Here is a 19,294-nt window from a genome sequence, read left to right as displayed (position 1 = left end):
GAAGGAGTGGTCCCGCCCCTTCATCGGATTTTCATTGTCTGGAAATGGCAGAATGATTTGGACTTTTTTTCCATTAGAATTTTTTCAGAAGCTGTTAGAGACTGGCACCTGGAAACCATTTGAAAAATTTATCTGGCTTTCGGTGAAAATTTTACGGGCTTCACAGAGAATAAGGACTGTTACAACAGCTTTAAGGATGGCTTTAAGGATGGCTTTAAGGACGCTCGGCGCGCCACGCTCTGAGCTGCGACGACAAGGCAGAAAACGCTAGATCATTTCTAAGCTGATAGCTCTGTGGATACGAGACCATCGTGTGCACTTTCTCTGGTTATCACAAGAGCTGGACATCAACCATTTTCTGGCAGATTTCACTTTTAACAAGAGATTTTGTCATGGAAAGCCGCGCGGAGACTTCGTGCGTAACGACCGATTCGCTGTTTGAGCGAGACAAAGAACACCTCCGTTTCGGCGTGTCATGGGACAAGTTGGGACATGCCTATCTCGGCTTTCAATGCTTACCAGTCCAGTAAGTATCAGAGAAATTGTGGAGAGCTGGGCATGTCCTAACTTGTCCTCTGACACGCCGAAACGGAGGTGTTCCTTTATAACATATAACGTATACATATAAGTATATATATATATATATATATATATATATATATATATATATATATATATATATATATACGCGTATATGTGTGTATATATATATGCATATTTATATTTATATAATGAGTGTACATATATGTGTACTGTACGCTTATTCTGCTGTTTTTTTTTTTTTTCTTTCTCCTTTTCTATTATGAAGCTGTAAATGATGGCAACCTTCTAATTTATTAAGGACTGATTTGGGGGTGGGAGTAAATAAGCTTGTCTTCATCCCACTCCCTTCCAAGCTGTTTTTTTTTTTCCTCTCGCTACTGCTATAAGTGTGAATATTGTATATGATGTTTATGATATCTTGTTTTGTTTTTATTTTGCTGGCTTGGAATAAACTAAACTAAACTAAAGTGATTCTGAGTCTTTGTCTGCGTTGGCCTTCTAGATATGTGCATATCTGCTTCCCCCCGGTCTGCTAGCACAATTAGTACAGCTGCAGCAATTAGTTTGTTTGCTATTTATATCAGCTGTATTTGTTTGGTTGTTGTGGGCCCATTGTTTGTTTGTTCGGTGGGTGCATGGTCTATGTCCTACATGCGGTATTCAGTCCCATGGTTTTCCTGTACCTGCTGAGTGAGTACACTGTTTTGGATTGACACTCTGTGTCTTGCTGTAAGGCAATGTGGCTTAAAGAGGGTGGGGACACAAAGGCGGACTCACACACAGAAGCGTAGGATTGATCAAAAAGGCTTTATCTCATAAGCAGGCAGCAGTTCAGTACACAGAGTAGCAGTCAGTGTGGCAGAGGTATCAGGAAGGGGCAAGGGTGAGGTGTGGTCAAAAACTAGATGAGGTCAAAAACACAGTAACAGAGAGGTTCAAAGCCTGAGACAAAACAGTGATCCAAAAACACAAAGCAAAGTAAAAAAAAAAAAAAAAATCTGCAAGGCTATCAGGACTGTGACAAAAGGCTTGGATGAGGTTTACAGAAACAACAAACTAGCAAACACACAAGGCTTAAATAACAGAGGTGGCAATCACAGCAAACAAGGCACAAGTGTAGGGAACAAAGAGACGAAGATGAGAACAAGAGGGTGCAGTGAGACAAAAAGCAAAGCAGACAGAAATGGAGGCGTGGAGGGAGGAGACAGAGATGGGTGAACTGGTGCAAGAGAGTGCAGTAGTGTAAATGGAAGGAGCAAAGAAACAAAACCACGGAAAACAAAGGTGAGAAGTGGAAAGTGATCAGCAAGAGAATTAAAGGCAGGGGCTGAAAGTAATATGTGGCAAAAGCCAAAACTAACAGAAATTACAAGCCATGACTATAGTGGTAAAATGTAAAATAAAACCAGTGACCAAAGTAATCCTAAACTGAAAATCAAAATCAGAGGATCAAACTGTAAAGCAGACACAGACAGACTGTAATGTAGAGCAAAGCAGGGGAGGACATGGGACCAGACAGGGGTGGACCTGACATCACCCCCCCCCCCAAAAGGCCGTCACCGACGGCCAACAGAGGACAAACCCAAGACCCAGAGGGAAACAAAATGGGCACAGATGAACACGGGAGGGTGGAGGGGGCCGGAGGTGAGCCCAACAAAATAGGACGACCAACGGGGAACCACAAGACCTTCATAACACTAAAGCACATAAGGGAATGACTAAGAGAATGACAGGGGACGGAACACACATCAGGAGGACCACCGAACAGCTTGACCTGATTCCACAGCAGAGATGAAAGTCGCGCGGCAACCGTGAGACAAACAGAAGTCGGTCAGAGGACCAGATGGGGTTCTGCAAGGACTGGCATAGGCCGCAGAGGAGTCCGGAGGATGACAGTGGGGTCTGTCAAGGTGTATGAAAGTGTCCGGGGGGGGGGGGGGGGGCGACTGTGGTGTCCATCAATGTCAATGAGGGTCACAGGGTTGGCCTTGAAGCCTATGTTGGGCTACAGAGGAGTCAGGGGGTCGGCCACGAGGCCCATAAAGGCCCACAGGTGAGTCAGGGGGTTGGTCTAGAAATCTACCACAGATTATGGAGGAGTCAGGGGATGACTGAATACAGTGACAGGGGCCGAAGGAGGAGCAGGGTCAGACACATTACCCGAAATAGCTGTACTGAGATGGTGGAGATTGCTGGGAGAAGCCAATTCACACACAGGGCCGAAAGTGGAGGAAACCCACTTCGGGAGGGGACAAACAACACAGGGAAGCCGATGGGACAAATAACCGATTAACAGAACTCCAATTAACCAATAGGGCAAAAGAGGGGAGGACAAACAGATGGAAGTCAATGAGGGAAAAAAAACAAGTAAAAACAGAACCGACAGTATGAGAAAACCAATATAACAACCTCCTGCGTAGATAAACATTCCCAAATGACTCAATATCTGAACAGTGAAAACAACAAACAGTGATCAAACATGAGGGACAGACATGCCTGAATATAGAAAATACAACAGACAGAGACCAATAACCTGAAACAATTTGAGGTCCATGGAAACCTAACAAATGAACAAAAAACTACATTAAAAGCAGAATTTCCCAACAAAAGAATGCAAAAGGTAAAAAACACAATGGGACAGATGTAGGGGGCATCAAAAATGGAAAAACTGACAAAAGAATGCAAAGGATAAAAAAAAAAATACCAACACAGCAGACTTAGGGGGCCATCAAAAATGGAAAAACTGACAAAAGAACAAAAAGAGGGGCAAAATGAGTCATGATGTGAGGAAATAATTTGTTTAACCCAAGAATATAGTCCATCAGGACCACTTAGATCAATAAATGCAAACTTTTGTCAGGGAGTAAGTGAAACGTAACAGTTTAAAAACAAACAGATCTTTCAGATGACATTGGCAACAAGTCTACAAGGTTAAAGGAATTAAGCAAATGAAGACAACGTAAAAGAAGTAGTGAACACAAAATGATAAAAACAGAAATTAACAGAGAATGAACCAGAAATAACCAGAACAGAGAACACTTAGAAATCAACTGAAAAGGAATACACTGACAAATCAGTTAATCAGCATCCTGAGGGACACATTCCACTCAGCACATCACCTGTTTAAGCTGTTACCCTCTGAGAGGCAGTACAGGACAACAAAAGAAATGACAATCACAGAAAAACTGCACATTTCCAAAGGCTGTTGCAATAATAAATGAACACTGAAGAGTATACCCCCTTCACTAGCTTGTGCAATTTCCAACCCTGTTCAATAAATGCCATTCAGCTGTGAATCACTTCTGTAATAAAAATTTTATGCGCACATAAAAAAAAAAAAAAAAAATATATATATATATATATATATATATATATATATATATATACATACATACATACTGGTTCTATTTTTTTAAACTTTGTACATAGATTGGGCTATTACATTGAATGGGACTACATGCAATTTTGTTATATTTTTTGCATCAGGAAAATTTTCTGATCTGAAAATAGAAAACATTGAAAATTAAACAAAGCTAAGAACACATGAACAACAATTGAAACACACCCCAGGACACCAGAGGGACACAGAGAACAGAGACAGTCATCACTCACTGAAGTGTTTATGTTTTTACTTTTAAGCAGATTTAATCAGACGGATGGAGACTGCTCACGAAAAAAAAAATCAATGTCCCTTAACAGCAAGAAGCGGCTGTCCTCATGGTTCTTCAGACAGTGCAGAGCTACTCCGGCTGCCAGTTCAGCGTCAAGGTAAGGTCAGCTATGTCAAGTGTTTTTGTTCATTTCATGGTGACCTCCAGGTTTATGTTGAAGTAAAGATTAAAAGATAGTCATAATACTACTCTTTCCATACATGTTCTGTTTATCTATGCTAGACTGATACCATTTATCTGGTGCACCCAGACTTTATACCACAGTCTGAAGAAGAACCACTGCAGAGCCATCCGGAAACCAAAATGAGTAGCTTTGGGCAGATCCTACAGGAGATTGGAGAGTTTGGTTTATTTCAGAAATACTTGCTGATTGCATTGTGCATCGTGAGTGTATTTAAAGGTTTTGATGTGTTCAGTCAGGTGTTTGTTGGCATGAAGTTTCCACACCACTGTAACACTGACTGGATCTTGAACCATGGCCCAAACTTGACCTATGAAAGACAAAAAAATCTCACGCTACCAGTGGGCGAGGATGGAAAATTTGAAAGCTGTAAAATGTTCACACCTGTGAATTTGAGTTTGGAAACCATTGAAGCTTTTGGAATTAACACTACAACAGAATGTATGACTGGATGGAACTATGAGACACGCCCAGGTGCCTCCAGCACTGTAACAGAGGTAAGAAGATGCAAAGCCATTCTTTAGGGTCCTATCTCACTGTGCTGCGACTGTTGGAGAGTAGTTAGAGATGCGAATTGGTGACCAAACATGAAAATGAGCGACAAATTTGTAAATTTTTGCCACTGAAGCGATACAAAGAGCACGTCGGCACATGTCGTCCTTATGTCAGCTGTATTTCACACGGTCTTGCTGTGAACATGTCGACATACACTCATGGCTGAAACGATGGCATGTTTGCACACAAAGTGTTCAGCTGTTATCATCCTGCTATTACAGTATTCATCCATCAGCACACCCAGGGCTCTTCACATGCATCAGTGGGCCGATCAATCAATCAATCAATCAATCAATTTTTTTATATAGCGCCAAATCACAACAAACAGTTGCCCCAAGGCACTTTATATTGTAAGACAAGGCCATACAATAATTATGTAAAACCCCAACGGTCAAAACGACCCCCTGTGAGCAAGCACTTGGCTACAGTGGGAAGGAAAAACTCCCTTTTAACAGGAAGAAACCTCCAGCAGAACCAGGCTCAGGGAGGGGCAGTCTTCTGCTGGGACTGGTTGGGGCTGAGGGAGAGAACCAGGAAAAAGACATGCTGTGGAGGGGAGCAGAGATCGATCACTAATGATTAAATGCAGAGTGGTGCATACAGAGCAAAAAGAGAAGGAAACAGTGCATCATGGAAACCCCCCAGCAGTCTACGTCTATAGCAGCATAACTAAGGGATGGTTCAGGGTCACCTGATCCAGCCCTAACTATAAGCTTTAGCAAAAGGAAAGTTTTAAGCCTAATCTTAAAAGTAGAGAGGGTGTCTGTCTCCCTGATCTGAATTGGGAGCTGGTTCCACAGGAGAGGAGCCTGAAAGCTGAAGGCTCTGCCTCCCATTCTACTCTTACAAACCCTAGGAACTACAAGTAAGCCTGCAGTCTGAGAGCAAAGCTCTCTATTGGGGTGATATGGTACTATGAGGTCCCTAAGATAAGATGGGACCTGATTATTCAAAACCTTATAAGTAAGAAGAAGAATTTTAAATTCTATTCTAGAATTAACAGGAAGCCAATGAAGAGAGGCCAATATGGGTGAGATATGCTCTCTCCTTCTTGTCCCTGTTAGCACTCTAGCTGCAGCATTTTGAATTAACTGAAGGCTTTTCAGGGAACGTTTAGGACAACCTGATAATAATGAATTACAATAGTCCAGCCTAGAGGAAATAAATGCATGAATTAGTTTTTCAGCATCACTCTGAGACAAGACCTTTCTGATTTTAGAGATATTGCGTAAATGCAAAAAAGCAGTCCTACATATTTGTTTAATATGCGCTTTAAATGACATATCAAAAATGACTCCAAGATTTCTCACAGTATTACTAGAGGTCAGGGTAATGCCATCCAGAGTAAGGATCTGGTTAGACACCATGTTTCTAAGATTTGTGGGGCCAAGTACAATAACTTCAGTTTTGTCTGAGTTTAAAAGCAGGAAATTAGAGGTCATCCATGTCTTTATGTCTGTAAGACAATCCTGCAGTTTAGTTAACTGGTGTGTGTCCTCTGGCTTCATGGATAGATAAAGCTGGGTATCATCTGCGTAACAATGAAAATTTAAGCAATACCGTCTAATAATACTGCCTAAGGGAAGCATGTATAAAGTGAATAAAATTGGTCCTAGCACAGAACCTTGCGGAACTCCATAATTAACTTTAGTCTGTGAAGAAGATTCCCCATTTACATGAACAAATTGTAATCTATTAGACAAATATGATTCAAACCACCGCAGCGCAGTGCCTTTAATACCTATGGCATGCTCTAATCTCTGTAATAAAATTTTATGGTCAACAGTATCAAAAGCAGCACTGAGGTCTAACAGAACAAGCACAGAGATGAGTCCACTGTCCGAGGCCATAAGAAGATCATTTGTAACCTTCACTAATGCTGTTTCTGTACTATGATGAATTCTAAAACCTGACTGAAACTCTTCAAATAGACCATTCCTCTGCAGATGATCAGTTAGCTGTTTTACAACTACCCTTTCAAGACTTTTTGAGAGAAAAGGAAGGTTGGAGATTGGCCTATAATTAGCTAAGATAGCTGGGTCAAGTGATGGCTTTTTAAGTAATGGTTTAATTACTGCCACCTTAAAAGCCTGTGGTACATAGCCAACTAACAAAGATAGATTGATCATATTTAAGATCGAAGCATTAAATAATGGTAGGGCTTCCTTGAGCAGCCTGGTAGGAATGGGGTCTAATAAACATGTTGATGGTTTGGATGAAGTAACTAATGAAAATAACTCAGACAGAACAATCGGAGAGAAAGAGTCTAACCAAATACCGGCATCACGGAAAGCAGCCAAAGATAACGATACCTCTTTGGGATGGTTATGAGTAATTTTTTCTCTAATAGTTAAAATTTTGTTAGCAAAGAAAGTCATGAAGTCATTACTAGTTAAAGTTAATGGAATACTCAGCTCAATAGAGCTCTGACTCTTTGTCAGCCTGGCTACAGTGCTGAAAAGAAACCTGGGGTTGTTCTTATTTTCTTCAATTAGTGATGAGTAGAAAGATGTCCTAGCTTAACGGAGGGCTTTTTTATAGAGCAACAGACTCTTTTTCCAGGCTAAGTGAAGATCTTCTAAATTAGTGAGACGCCATTTCCTCTCCAACTTACGGGTTATCTGCTTTAAGCTGCGAGTTTGTGAGTTATACCACGGAGTCAGGCACTTCTGATTTAAAACTCTCTTTTTCAGAGGAGCTACAGCATCCAAAGTTGTCTTCAATGAGGATGTAAAACTATTGACGAGATACTCTATCTCACTTACAGAGTTTAGGTAGCTACTCTGCACTGTGTTGGTATATGGCATTAGAGAACATAAAGAAGGAATCATATCCTTAAACCTAGTTGCAGCGCTTTCTGAAAGACTTCTAGTGTAATGAAACTTATTCCCCACTGCTGGGTAGTCCATCAGAGTAAATGTAAATGTTATTAAGAAATGATCAGACAGAAGGGAGTTTTCAGGGAATACTGTTAAGTCTTCTATTTCCATACCATAAGTCAGAACAAGATCTAAGATATGATTAAAGTGGTGGGTGGACTCATTTACATTTTGAGCAAAGCCAATTGAGTCTAATAATAGATTAAATGCAGTGTTGAGGCTGTCATTCTCAGCATCTGTGTGGCTGTTAAAATCGCCCACTATAATTATCTTATCTGAGCTAAGCACTAAGTCAGACAAAAGGTCTGAAAATTCACAGAGAAACTCACAGTAACGACCAGGTGGACGATAGATAATAACAAATAAAACTGGTTTTTGGGACTTCCAATTTGGATGGACAAGACTAAGAGTCAAGCTTTCAAATGAATTAAAGCTCTGTCTGGGTTTTTGATTAATTAATAAGCTGGAATGGAAGATTGCTGCTACTCCTCCGCCCCGGCCCGTGCTACGAGCATTCTGACAGTTAGTGTGACTCGGGGGTGTTGACTCATTTAAACTAACATATTCATCCTGCTGTAACCAGGTTTCTGTAAGGCAGAATAAATCAATATGTTGATCAATTATTATATCATTTACCAACAGGGACTTAGAAGAGAGAGACCTAATGTTTAATAGACCACATTTAACTGTTTTAGTCTGTGGTGCAGTTGAAGGTGCTATATTGTTTTTTCTTTTTGAATTTTTATTCTTAAGTAGATTTTTGCTGGTTATTGGTAGTCTGGGAGCAGGCACCGTCTCTACGGGGATGGCGTAATGAGGGGATGGCAGGGGGAGAGAAGCTGCAGAGAGGTGTGTAAGACTACAACTCTGCTTCCTGGTCCCAACCCTGGATAGTCACGGTTTGGAGGATTTAAGAAAATTGGCCAGATTTCTAGAAATGAGAGCTGCTCCATCCAAAGTGGGATGGATGCTGTCTCTCCTAACAAGACCAGGTTTTCCCCAGAAGCTTTGCCAATTATCTATGAAGCCCACCTCATTTTTTTTGTGCATGCTCGAGCATCGATGCTGGGCGTTCTGACGAACACACAATATTGTGTTCGTCAGAATGCCCAGTTCAATAAAATGTCGGATTTCATCTCAAATAAAAAAATAAATCACAAATAACTCATCCGTTTCATGTTGTTTTTTTTTTTTTTTTGTGTATACTTTTTTCATTCAAAAAATGTGTTCCTTATAATTTATTTTAATTTTGGGTGGGCATTTAACCAGACTTCTTCAAAAAAATTGGGGGCTGATGCTCGGCCCTGGGCCCTCTGACGGGCGAATATGGTATGCTGTTATTGTACTGCTATGATGTGAAAAGACACTGTGGAAATTCTCTTGACTGTAGCCAGGAAGGCACAGGCCTGTAATTAATAACATGAAATTAAATAAATAATAAAATAATAATAAATAATATTAATAATAATAAAAAAGCCCAAATAAATTTTATTTGATTTATTCACCAGTAACATTCATTCAGTTCCCAAACGCTTATTAAGTGTTGTTAGAAGGAAAGGTGATGTAACACAGTGGTAAACATACCACTGTCCCAGCTTTTCTGAAATGTGTTGCAGGCATCCATTTCAAAATGAGTAAATAGTTGCACAAAAACAATAAAGTTTATCAGTTTGGACCTTAAATATCTTGTCTTTGTGGTGTATTCAATTGAATATAGGTTGAAGAGGATTTGCAAATCATTGTATCCTGTTTTTATTTACATTTTACATGACGTCCCAACTTCATTGGAATTGGGGCTGTACTATACACACACACACACACACATACAGTACATTTTCATACATACAAACATATACAGTAGTGTTCAGAATAATAGTAGTGCTATGTGACTAAAAAGATTAATACAGGTTTTGAGTATATTTCTTATTGTTACATGGGAAACAAGGTACCAGTAGATTCAGTAGATTCTCTCAAATCCAACAAGACCAAGCATTCATAATATGCACACTCTTAAGGCTATGAAATTGGACTATTAGTAAAAAAAAGTAGAAAAGGGGGTGTTCACAATAATAGTAGTGTGGCATTCAGTCAGTGAGTTCGTCAATTTTTTGCAACAAACAGGTGTGAATCAGGTGTCCCCTATTTAAGGATGAAGCCAGCACCTGTTGAACATGCTTTTCTCTTTGAAAGCCTGAGGAAAATGGGACGTTCAAGACATTGTTCAGAAGAACAGCGTAGTTTGATTAAAAAGTTGATTGGAGAGGGGAAACCTTATACGCAGGTGCAAAAAATTATAGGCTGTTCATCTACAGTGATCTCCAATGCTTTAAAATGGAAAAAAAAACAGACGCGTGGAAGCAAATGGAAAACAACCATCAAAATGGATAGAAGAATAACCAGAATGGCAAAGGCTCACCCATTGATCAGCTCCAGGATGATCAAAGACAGTCTGGAGTTACCTGTAAGTGCTGTGACAGAAGACGCCTGTGTGAAGCTAATTTATTTGCAAGAATCCCCCGCAAAGTCCCTCTGTTAAATAAAAGACGTGCAGAAGAGGTTACAATTTGCCAAAGAACACATCAACTGGCCTAAAGAGAAATGGAGGAATATTTTGTGGACTGATGAGAGTAAAATTGTTCTTTTTGGGTCCAATTCCACAGACAGTTTGTGAGACGACCCCCAATCTCTGAATTCAAGCCACAGTTCACAGTGAAGACAGTGAAGCATGGTGGTGCAAGCATCATGATATGGGCATGTTTCTCCTACTATGGTGTTGGGCCTATATATCGCATACCAGGTATCATGGATCAGTTTGGATATGTCAAAATACTTGAAGAGGTCATGTTGCCTTATGCTGAAGAGGACATGCCCTTGAAATAGGTGTTTCAACAAGACAATGACCCCAAGCACACTAGTAAACGAGCAAAATCTTGGTAACAAACCAACAAAATTAATGCCTCGGAGATGTGAAGAAATCATGAAAAACTGTGGTTATACAACTAAATACTAGTTTAGTGATTCACAGGATTGCTAAAAAAGTAGTTTGAACATAACAGTTTTGAGTCTGTAGCATCAACAGCAGATGCTACTATTATTGTGAACACCCCCTTTTCTACATTTTTGTACTAATAGCCCAATTTCATAGCCTTAAGAGTGTGCATATCATGAATGCTTGGTCTTGTTGGATTTGTGAGAATCTACTGAATCTGCTGGGACCTTGTTTCCCATGTAACAATAAGAAATATACTCAAAACCTGGATTAATCTTTTTAATCACATAACACTACTATTATTGAGAATACAGTGAGGAAAATAAGTATTTGAACGCCCTGCGATTTTGCAAGTTTTCCCACTTGGAAATCATGCAGGGGTCTGAAATTTTCATCTTAGGTGCATGTCCACTGTGAGAGACATAAATAATAAAAAAAAAAATCCAGAAATCACAATGAATGATTTTTTAAATAATTTATTTGTATGTTACTGCTGCAAATAAGTATTTGAACACCTGTGGAAAATCAATGTTAATATTTGGTACAGTAGCCTTTGTTTGCAATTACAGAGGTCAAACATTTCCTGTTGTTTTTCACCAGGTTTTCACACACTGCAGCAGGGATTTTGGTCCACTCCTCCATACAGATCTTCTCTAGATCTTTCAGGTTTGGAGTTTCAGCCCCCTCCAAAGATTTTCTATTGAGTTCAGGTCTGGAGACTGTCCAGGCCACTCCAGGACCTTGAAATGCTTCTTACGGAGCCCCTCCTTAGTTGCCCTGGCTGTGTGTTTGGGGTCATTGTCATGCTGGAAGACCCAGCCATGACCCCCCATCTTCAATGCTCTTACTGAGGGAAGGAGGTTGTTTGCCAAAATTTCGCAATACATGACCCTATCCATCCTCCCTTCAATAAGGTGCAGTTGTCCTGTCCTCTTTGCAGAAGAGCACCCTGAGAGTATGATGTTTCCACCCCCATGCTTCACGGTTGGGATGGTTTTCTTGGGGTTGTTCTCATCCTCTAAACATGCTAAGTGGAGTTGATTCCAAAAAGCTCTATTCTGGTCTCATCTGACCACATGGCCTTCTCCCATGTCTCCTTTGGATCATCCAGATGGTCACTGGTGAACTTCAAATGGGCCTGGACATGTGCTGGCTTGAGCAGTGGGACCTTGCTGCTCTGCAGGATTTTAAACCATGACAGCATCATGTGTTACTAATGTAATCTTTGTGACTGTGGTCCCAGCTTTCTTCAGGTCATTGACCAGGTCCTCCTGTGTGGTTCTGAGCTTTCTCAGAATCATCCTTACTCCACAAAGTGAGAGCCTGCATGGAATCCCAGACCCAGGGAGATTGACAGTCATCTTGTGTTTCTTCCAGTTTCTAATAAATAATCACAACAGTTGTTGTCTTCTACCAAGCTGCTTTCCTGTTGTCCTGTAGTCCATCCCAGCCATGTGCAGGTCTACAGTTTTGTCCCTGGTGTCCTTAGACAGCTCTTTGGTCTTGGCTATGGTGGACAGGTTGGAGTGTGATTGATTGTGTGAACAGGTGTCTTTTATACAGGTAACAAGTTCAAACAGGTGCAATTAATACAGGTAAAGAGTGCAGAATAAGAGGGCTTCTTAAAGAAAAATTAACAGGTCTGTGAGAGCCAGAATTCTTGCTGGTTGGTAGGTGTTCAAATATTTATTTGCAGCAGTAACATACAAATAAATTATTAAAAAAATCATACATTGTGATTTCCAGATTTTTTTTTAATTATATCTCTCACAGTGGACATGCACCTCAGATGAAAATTTCAGACACCTCCATGATTTCTAACTGGGAGAACTTGCGAAATCGCAGGGTGTTCATATACTTATTTTCCTCACTGTACATACACTAAAATTATTTGGTTCTTATCATGATTAAAAAAACAATTTTAAAAACTTATTTTAAGTGTTCAACTTTACACTTTAATCTTCTTCCTTGATTTAACAATCTTAACCCCTTAACGCCTATTTGTCACATATATGCTACAATATTTGACTCAAATATGCAACATACCAAATTGACCAGTATGCCTGTTGTCGCAAATTTGCAACATACCATTATTAGTAACATTATAATATAAAGTCATTACCAAAATACCAAAATTACTATTTATTTTTTGTGCAAATGTTGTGAAAGTGTCGTGACACGGACCCACAACAGGGGGCGTTAATGAACGGACAATGGATAAGCCAAAAGTAACAATTTAATGTTGTGAATCACACAACGATGTACAGACAATAACAATATGGTGACTGTCAATCATACACCAGGTGACGTGTGGGCAGGCTCGACGATAGAAGACGCCTGGCGAGAGAAGAGCCGGATCCCACACAGCTTCCACTGCCAACGGAGCTGAAGAACACCGGAGCCGCCAAGCCCTGCGCCCCAGGTGGCTGCTGTCTTCAGCAGTCAGACCCGGTACTGCTGGCAGAGAACAGAGACAGTCCTGATGAGTGTGAGGTCGCACACTCAGTAATCCCACAGTCTGTACACAATTAGGAGGGAGAACCTCCACCTCCAATCACACACTCGTGCAGCTCCTGTCTAACCACTTATCTGGTTGGGGTGTGAAGCGAAGCCGTCGCTGATCACACCAAACGCCAATCCCACAGATAAGGACACACCACAGGAAAACGGCTGCAAAGAAGTTCAGATTATTACTCAATGTTTTGAGTCAGCAGAGAAAATTACCTGGATGGTAGCTGATTTCTCGGCGAGGAGGTGGAGTCGCAGTCCGGCCTTTATGGAGATGGTGATGAGTTGGCTGAGTGACAGCTGGTGCTGATGAAGAGTGACAGCTGTCACTCCCAGTGGCTCCGGCGCCCTCTCGTGCTTGAAACCCGCACTCCAAGCAGGTCGCCATCTGGTGGTGGTGGGCCAGCAGTACCTCCTCTTCAGCGGCCCACACAACAGCAAAAGTGAAATTAATAATCTCAACATTATTTACCAAATACTTAAAGGCAAAAACACACACAAAACATTTTTTATATACAGCTATATAAATTCAGGCGTTAAGGGGTTAATTCAAGAAATCTTGTCAAGTGAAATTATCTTGCTGCATGGACAGTTAATTTCACTTGTTTGAGTACCTTTTCCCTCAGATTTAGCATTTTTATCTTGCTTTTAGACACCCCTAATTGCAATGTGCATACACATATAAATACATATATATACGCATGCTTACAAATATTACACACCAACACATACATTCATACCAAAATTGAATTTAAACCACCTTTGCACCAGTCCAACATATGTGGAAACCAGAAAACATCTCCAATCCAAAATATTATTCCAACTACAATCCACTCACTCCAGGGGTAGTCCTACATAGGTACACATTCTCACCCTTATACACCTTACACCCATACACAAACATACCCACACAACTGCACATCCCAATCCAGTGTTTGCATATCTGTCCCCTTCACCTCCCATCCTCATCCATGGGCCTGTTAACAATAAACAGTTTAAGCCTTTTCTTAATCAGAATCATGCTTGGACTTTGTTTCAGCTCCTTGCTGAGTTTGTTCCACGTCACACCACTGACTGAAATGCACATTTTTTGTGAACTGAATTTATTAGGCACACATAATGCTTAACAAAAATCACTCATACACATTGTGGGCTATTGGACAACAGCAATTGGACACATGTGGGGCACTGACACATTACATGTCACATGACTGACTGCTTGTTATAACAGGTGCGTGCACTGGTGATGCACACATAGGTGATCTGATGACCGTGATAAACTGATCTCCCGCCTTCATGTGCATCTCAGTGATGTGGACATCAGGGGTACCTGCATTACATGACTACAGTCCATATGTTGGATGACTTTCAGGTCCAGCAGAGAGACACGGCAGGTGTTGGAGGAAGGGCAGACAGTAGCGCTGCTTTCCCCTTCCTCTCCATGTGTTTGCCGTCCAGACTTTGGGTGGCAATCAGGCTGCACCCGTATGGCATTCGATGTGCATTCTTCACATTCTTACTGCATTCTTACAGCAGTCTAATTTTCGTACTGTGTTCCAACTACATTTGAACAGCATTCGTAAGCATAAGCATACATGCAGAATGTGCAAGAATCAGTCGAGGGAGGATCCGCCCACATTCTAAGTAGTCGAACAGCATTCTTACACAGCTGTTGGAATATGTGTCCCTCCCAACTGTGTCTCGAATTTTGTTTTTTGTTATTTTCCAGTGGTGGGCACACTTCTGATAATCCGATAACTGATAATTATCACAGATAAAGTTTTCATTATCAGATTATCTTTTCAGATAACTTTGAAAACCATTATCGGACTAATTATCTTCCGATAAATTTTTGTCCGATAACTTTTAGACTGTTAACATGGTAAACAAAGGTGAACAGATGTGTAGTTCTGCCCTCTAAAAACGGAGGATAGCTGGTTCTAGAAGAAACTGCTCTATCCTCTGCAGTCAAAGGAGAACTGGTCACAAAAAAACCCATTTCTTTTAACCCCATACTCATACATGGCCAATATCACCCAAGTCATCTAGAGGCATACATTTTTAACTTATCGTTCAAATTTTAACCAGAGTTATTTCGGACAAGTTATTTAAATTAACGTCACTTCTGAAGTTTTATAAAGTGAAAACATCAGATATATGTTTTAGTTTTAAAGTAATGCGCTAATTTTTAAGGTTTTAGTGTGGGCATACTGTGCACAGCAGTGCATTATTGGTGGCATAGGGTAATCTCAGTACAGTAATCTCAGTACATTCACGACAGGAGAATGCATTTGAGACACTCTGATCAGGACAATAGCATTAAATTCTAGTGCCTAAAACTCTCGTGAATATATTCTCTGGGTTTATAGACGTTATTTTTGTGTTTGCTTTTATTAAATTCCACACATCTTAAACGTAGCAAGTAGCAACACAGATTATCTGAAATTTTGTTTTGGCAAGTTTTCAAGGTCTCTACTGCCATCTACTGGCCAGTAGTGCTCATGGCAGTGCTCAGACTCAAGCTGGGCAGACACTGTACCACAGAACCGCACGGTGTAAAAGTTCAGAGTGCCTGATTTATGTTCTCACACACATTGTACGTTCAAAAACCACATGTTGGACTCATGTTTCCAGAAGCAAAATGTAAACAGATGCTTTTTTTTCAAACTTAATTTACAAAAACTCTCGATGGGAGACATCAAAGTAAAAAAAAACAAAAACCAAAACAACAACAACAAAAAAAAACATTACAAGACAGGTCTGCAGTGTTTGAACAGGCACAAGAATATCATCTGACCATATGATCAGCGATAAGGAGGTGGTCATGAGATGTTAAACGCAGCTCCATGTATACTAAACGATGCAGGACGTGCGATTAACCTGAAACTCGGTGCGATCCAAAAAATTCTCACACGAATGAAAAATCAGCTGAAAAAGGGCCAAAACTCGCACTGGCACCAGTAGTTGGCAGTGTTCTATTTGACACCGGTTATATCAGACGGTTATCTAATTACAACTTGGCTTTTTTTTTTTTTTTGAAAATGGCTGTTTTTTTTTACAAATAAAAAATGGCATTTTTCAAAAGCACATTTATCTGTAAACACCAACACACGACACACCTCACATTAACGTGTTGGTTTACATAGAATTAATCAACCAATCAGTGTAGCGGAAGCACATTTTACCCAGAATGCCATATGTCTGTGTTTGTTACAAAACTTCAGAATTAGTGCATTATTCAACATTAAAAGATATATGTTATATCTTAACTTTGCACAAATAACAGAACTGACATTAATGGAGTTATTCTATCAGTATTCATTTTATTTATACACCAAACCATAAGTCAGCAGGGCTTTATTTTCCAAGACCTCGGCCTGATGGCAGCACAGTGATTGGGTAGAGTTGAGCTTTTCTGGCTTCTCTCAGTGGTGTCTGTGCTGGAAGCCATGTAGTAAACTGGAGCTTCCAGCAGGGAGCAGGATGCTGAAAGACAACAGTGCTGACTCATTGTTTGGGTCTGTTGTCATTTTTGATGCTTCCAAAAGCAATCACGGTGTTAAAACTCCAAATCAGCTTATTAATAGTTGCAATTATACTGGAGACAATACTGGAATTTATCGGTTATCTGTAACTTCCGATACATTTTTGGGTGGTCTATCATTTTATCTTTATCAAAGATAACTTTTCAGTTATCTGATTATCTGTTATCGAAGTTAATTTTTTGGTTATCTGTGCCCACCACATTCCAGCTGATTCAATTTGATTCTTCCTCATTCGTGCTAAGTGTGATGGGGCCCTTACATAGCTCCTCATCCACTCAAGAATCACTCCAAAAAAGCACCATAATGCTCTAATTTCTTCATTAGTATTTTATGATAAATTGTGTGAAATGCTTTTTTTAATCAATAAATGCCCGTACTGCAAATTTGTTTTTATCTGCTGAGCTAGTGATTTCCTCTGTTAATTCCAGAATGGCCAATCCTGCAGATCTTTGTGTTCTGAATCCATATTGACTTTCTGAAAGTAGTTTATGTTTGCCAATTAATTTATCCAGTCTGTCAACAAAGAGTTTTTGTAAAATTTTGGAAAATTGTGAGAGTAAAGAAACAGGACTGTAATTTGTGAATTGGTGTCTCTCCCCAGTTTTACATAGTGTTATGGCTTTTGCAGTTTTCATTTTGATTGGAAATTTACCCGTTTAGAGTGACAGGTTACAGATGTGGGTCAGTGGTTTATTAACAGTTGCACCAATAACTCTTTTGACTGTTGTTATGTCTATGTTGTCACTGTCGGTGGACCTTTGGTTTTTACATTTATTAACAATAGCCAGTGGTGGGCACAGTTCCTCAAATCTGCTAATGGCTAATTAGCAAAGCTAACTTTTTTGTTAGCAGATTAGCTTTTCAGCTAACTTCAAAAACCATCAGTGGACCAAATAGCTTACTCTGAATTTAGTTTCACTAGCTTTTAGTCCGCTAATGTTTTTGCTGGCATAGTAAGTAAAGCAGAACAGTCAAAAACATTTGTAAACCCTAAAATCACACATTAGTTCCTGTCTGTTGTGTTTTGCAGCAGTCAGGCAGCTGTGAGAAGGTGAGCTCAACCCTACCCCAGCAGAAGGGATCTGGCTGCCTTGCTGCCACAAAGAGGGAAAAGAAAAGAAAAGAAAAGAAAAGAAAAGAAAAGAAAAGAAAAGAAAAGAAAAGAAAAGAAGAAAAAAAAGGAGTCATTTACATTCACAGCATACAGTGCTTCTTACGTGGGTAAAAGGCATAAACAGAAAAGTAGGTTTGACTTATGGTTTGAAAACCAAACTAATTCCAGACGGTTTATTGATATTAATGGTGTGCCATTTTTAAAATGTGAAAATATCACAAATATTTTTTAGTTTTAAAGTAATGCACTAATTCTGAAAGTCTGAGCATTACAACTCACAGATGCTAAAAGGCATTATGGGAAATTGAGCCTCCTCATCACTGGTTGGTTGGTTGTAAAAAAACAACACAGAAGTTACTGTAACACAGGGGTGCCCAAGTTTGGTCCTTGAGATCTACCCTCCTGACACTCTTAGTTGTCTCCCTGCTTCAACACACCTGAATCCAATGAAAGACTTGTTAGCAGGCTTTTAATGAGCCTTTCATTTCATTCAGGTGTGTTGGAGCGGGGCGACAACTCAGAGTGTCAGGAAGGTAGATCTTGAGGACCGAACTTGGGCACCCCTGCTGTAACGTGTGTTGGTTTTTTACAAATAAATCTGTAAACATTGCATATTTACACATTTGTAAATATGTATTTTTTTTCATTTGTAAAAGAAAAGGCATTTGCAAAACTGAAAATTATGTTTAACTGTGATACAGCACAATGAATGGTGACCGTATCACAGTTGGATGTTATTTACACTCTCATACAGGAGATAGCAGTGTTCTGTGGATTTTGGGTCAAAATCCATAGAACACCACCATGCTGCACTTGCCAGGCGGAAAGCAGCTCAGCCACAACTAGAAGTGACTGTTCCTGTCCAGTCATCTCTGCTATTTTGGTGTGCTCCCAGGACAGCCCATGTGTGTCTGACACCCAAAATGTCAGATCATCTTTTTTCCTCAGTTCACTCACAATGTGGTTTTATGGCTCACCCCAACTTTTCAAGGTTCTCTCATGAATCTCGCACTTTAGTCCCCTCAAGTACATTCAGAGCGTCACACTGGGAGCATACTGGAAGAACCCTTGTCATCTCGCCAACTTTGAACAGTTCAAAATTTTTGCAACATGCTATCTGCAACATGCGACACAAACAAGGGAATTCCCACACCCAGTGAACGTCACATGAAATCAAGTGAATTCCCTTGCAACTGCCATTTGCACACTGTCACAGCCCAGTGAGATACTACCCTTAGTAACACTGTTTGACACTCTTGAATGTTCCATGAAGGTCTGTCACTTCAGGGGAACAAGTCAATGATTTTTA

The 19,294-nt window shown here is 40.2% G+C and overlaps 1 protein-coding gene and 1 long non-coding RNA gene across 2 annotated transcripts in view; one reads left to right on the top strand and one right to left on the bottom strand.

The window, feature by feature from the left end:
- Positions 1-769: 769 nt before the first annotated feature.
- On the bottom strand, positions 770-17,613 carry LOC117509080. Its single transcript, XR_004560232.1, has 3 exons — positions 17,585-17,613; positions 12,773-12,781; positions 770-913 (listed from the first exon to the last, which is right to left on the bottom strand). It is a non-coding gene; the product is annotated as an uncharacterized LOC117509080 (long non-coding RNA).
- LOC117509073 (solute carrier family 22 member 13-like) overlaps positions 4,516-19,294 on the top strand; it is a 90,997-nt gene continuing 76,218 nt past the window's right edge. The window contains exon 1 of the mRNA XM_034168879.1: positions 4,516-4,892. Within this exon, the coding sequence (XP_034024770.1) occupies positions 4,518-4,892 (375 nt within the window). The 5' untranslated portion in view covers positions 4,516-4,517. The remainder of the gene's footprint in view (positions 4,893-19,294) is intronic.

This window comes from Thalassophryne amazonica, chromosome 1 (genome assembly GCF_902500255.1).
Source record: "Thalassophryne amazonica chromosome 1, fThaAma1.1, whole genome shotgun sequence".
In the NCBI taxonomy this organism is placed as follows: Eukaryota; Metazoa; Chordata; class Actinopteri; order Batrachoidiformes; family Batrachoididae; genus Thalassophryne; species Thalassophryne amazonica.
The sequence above is the reverse complement of the archived record's forward strand: the minus strand, read 5'-3'. Positions and strand labels throughout refer to the sequence as shown.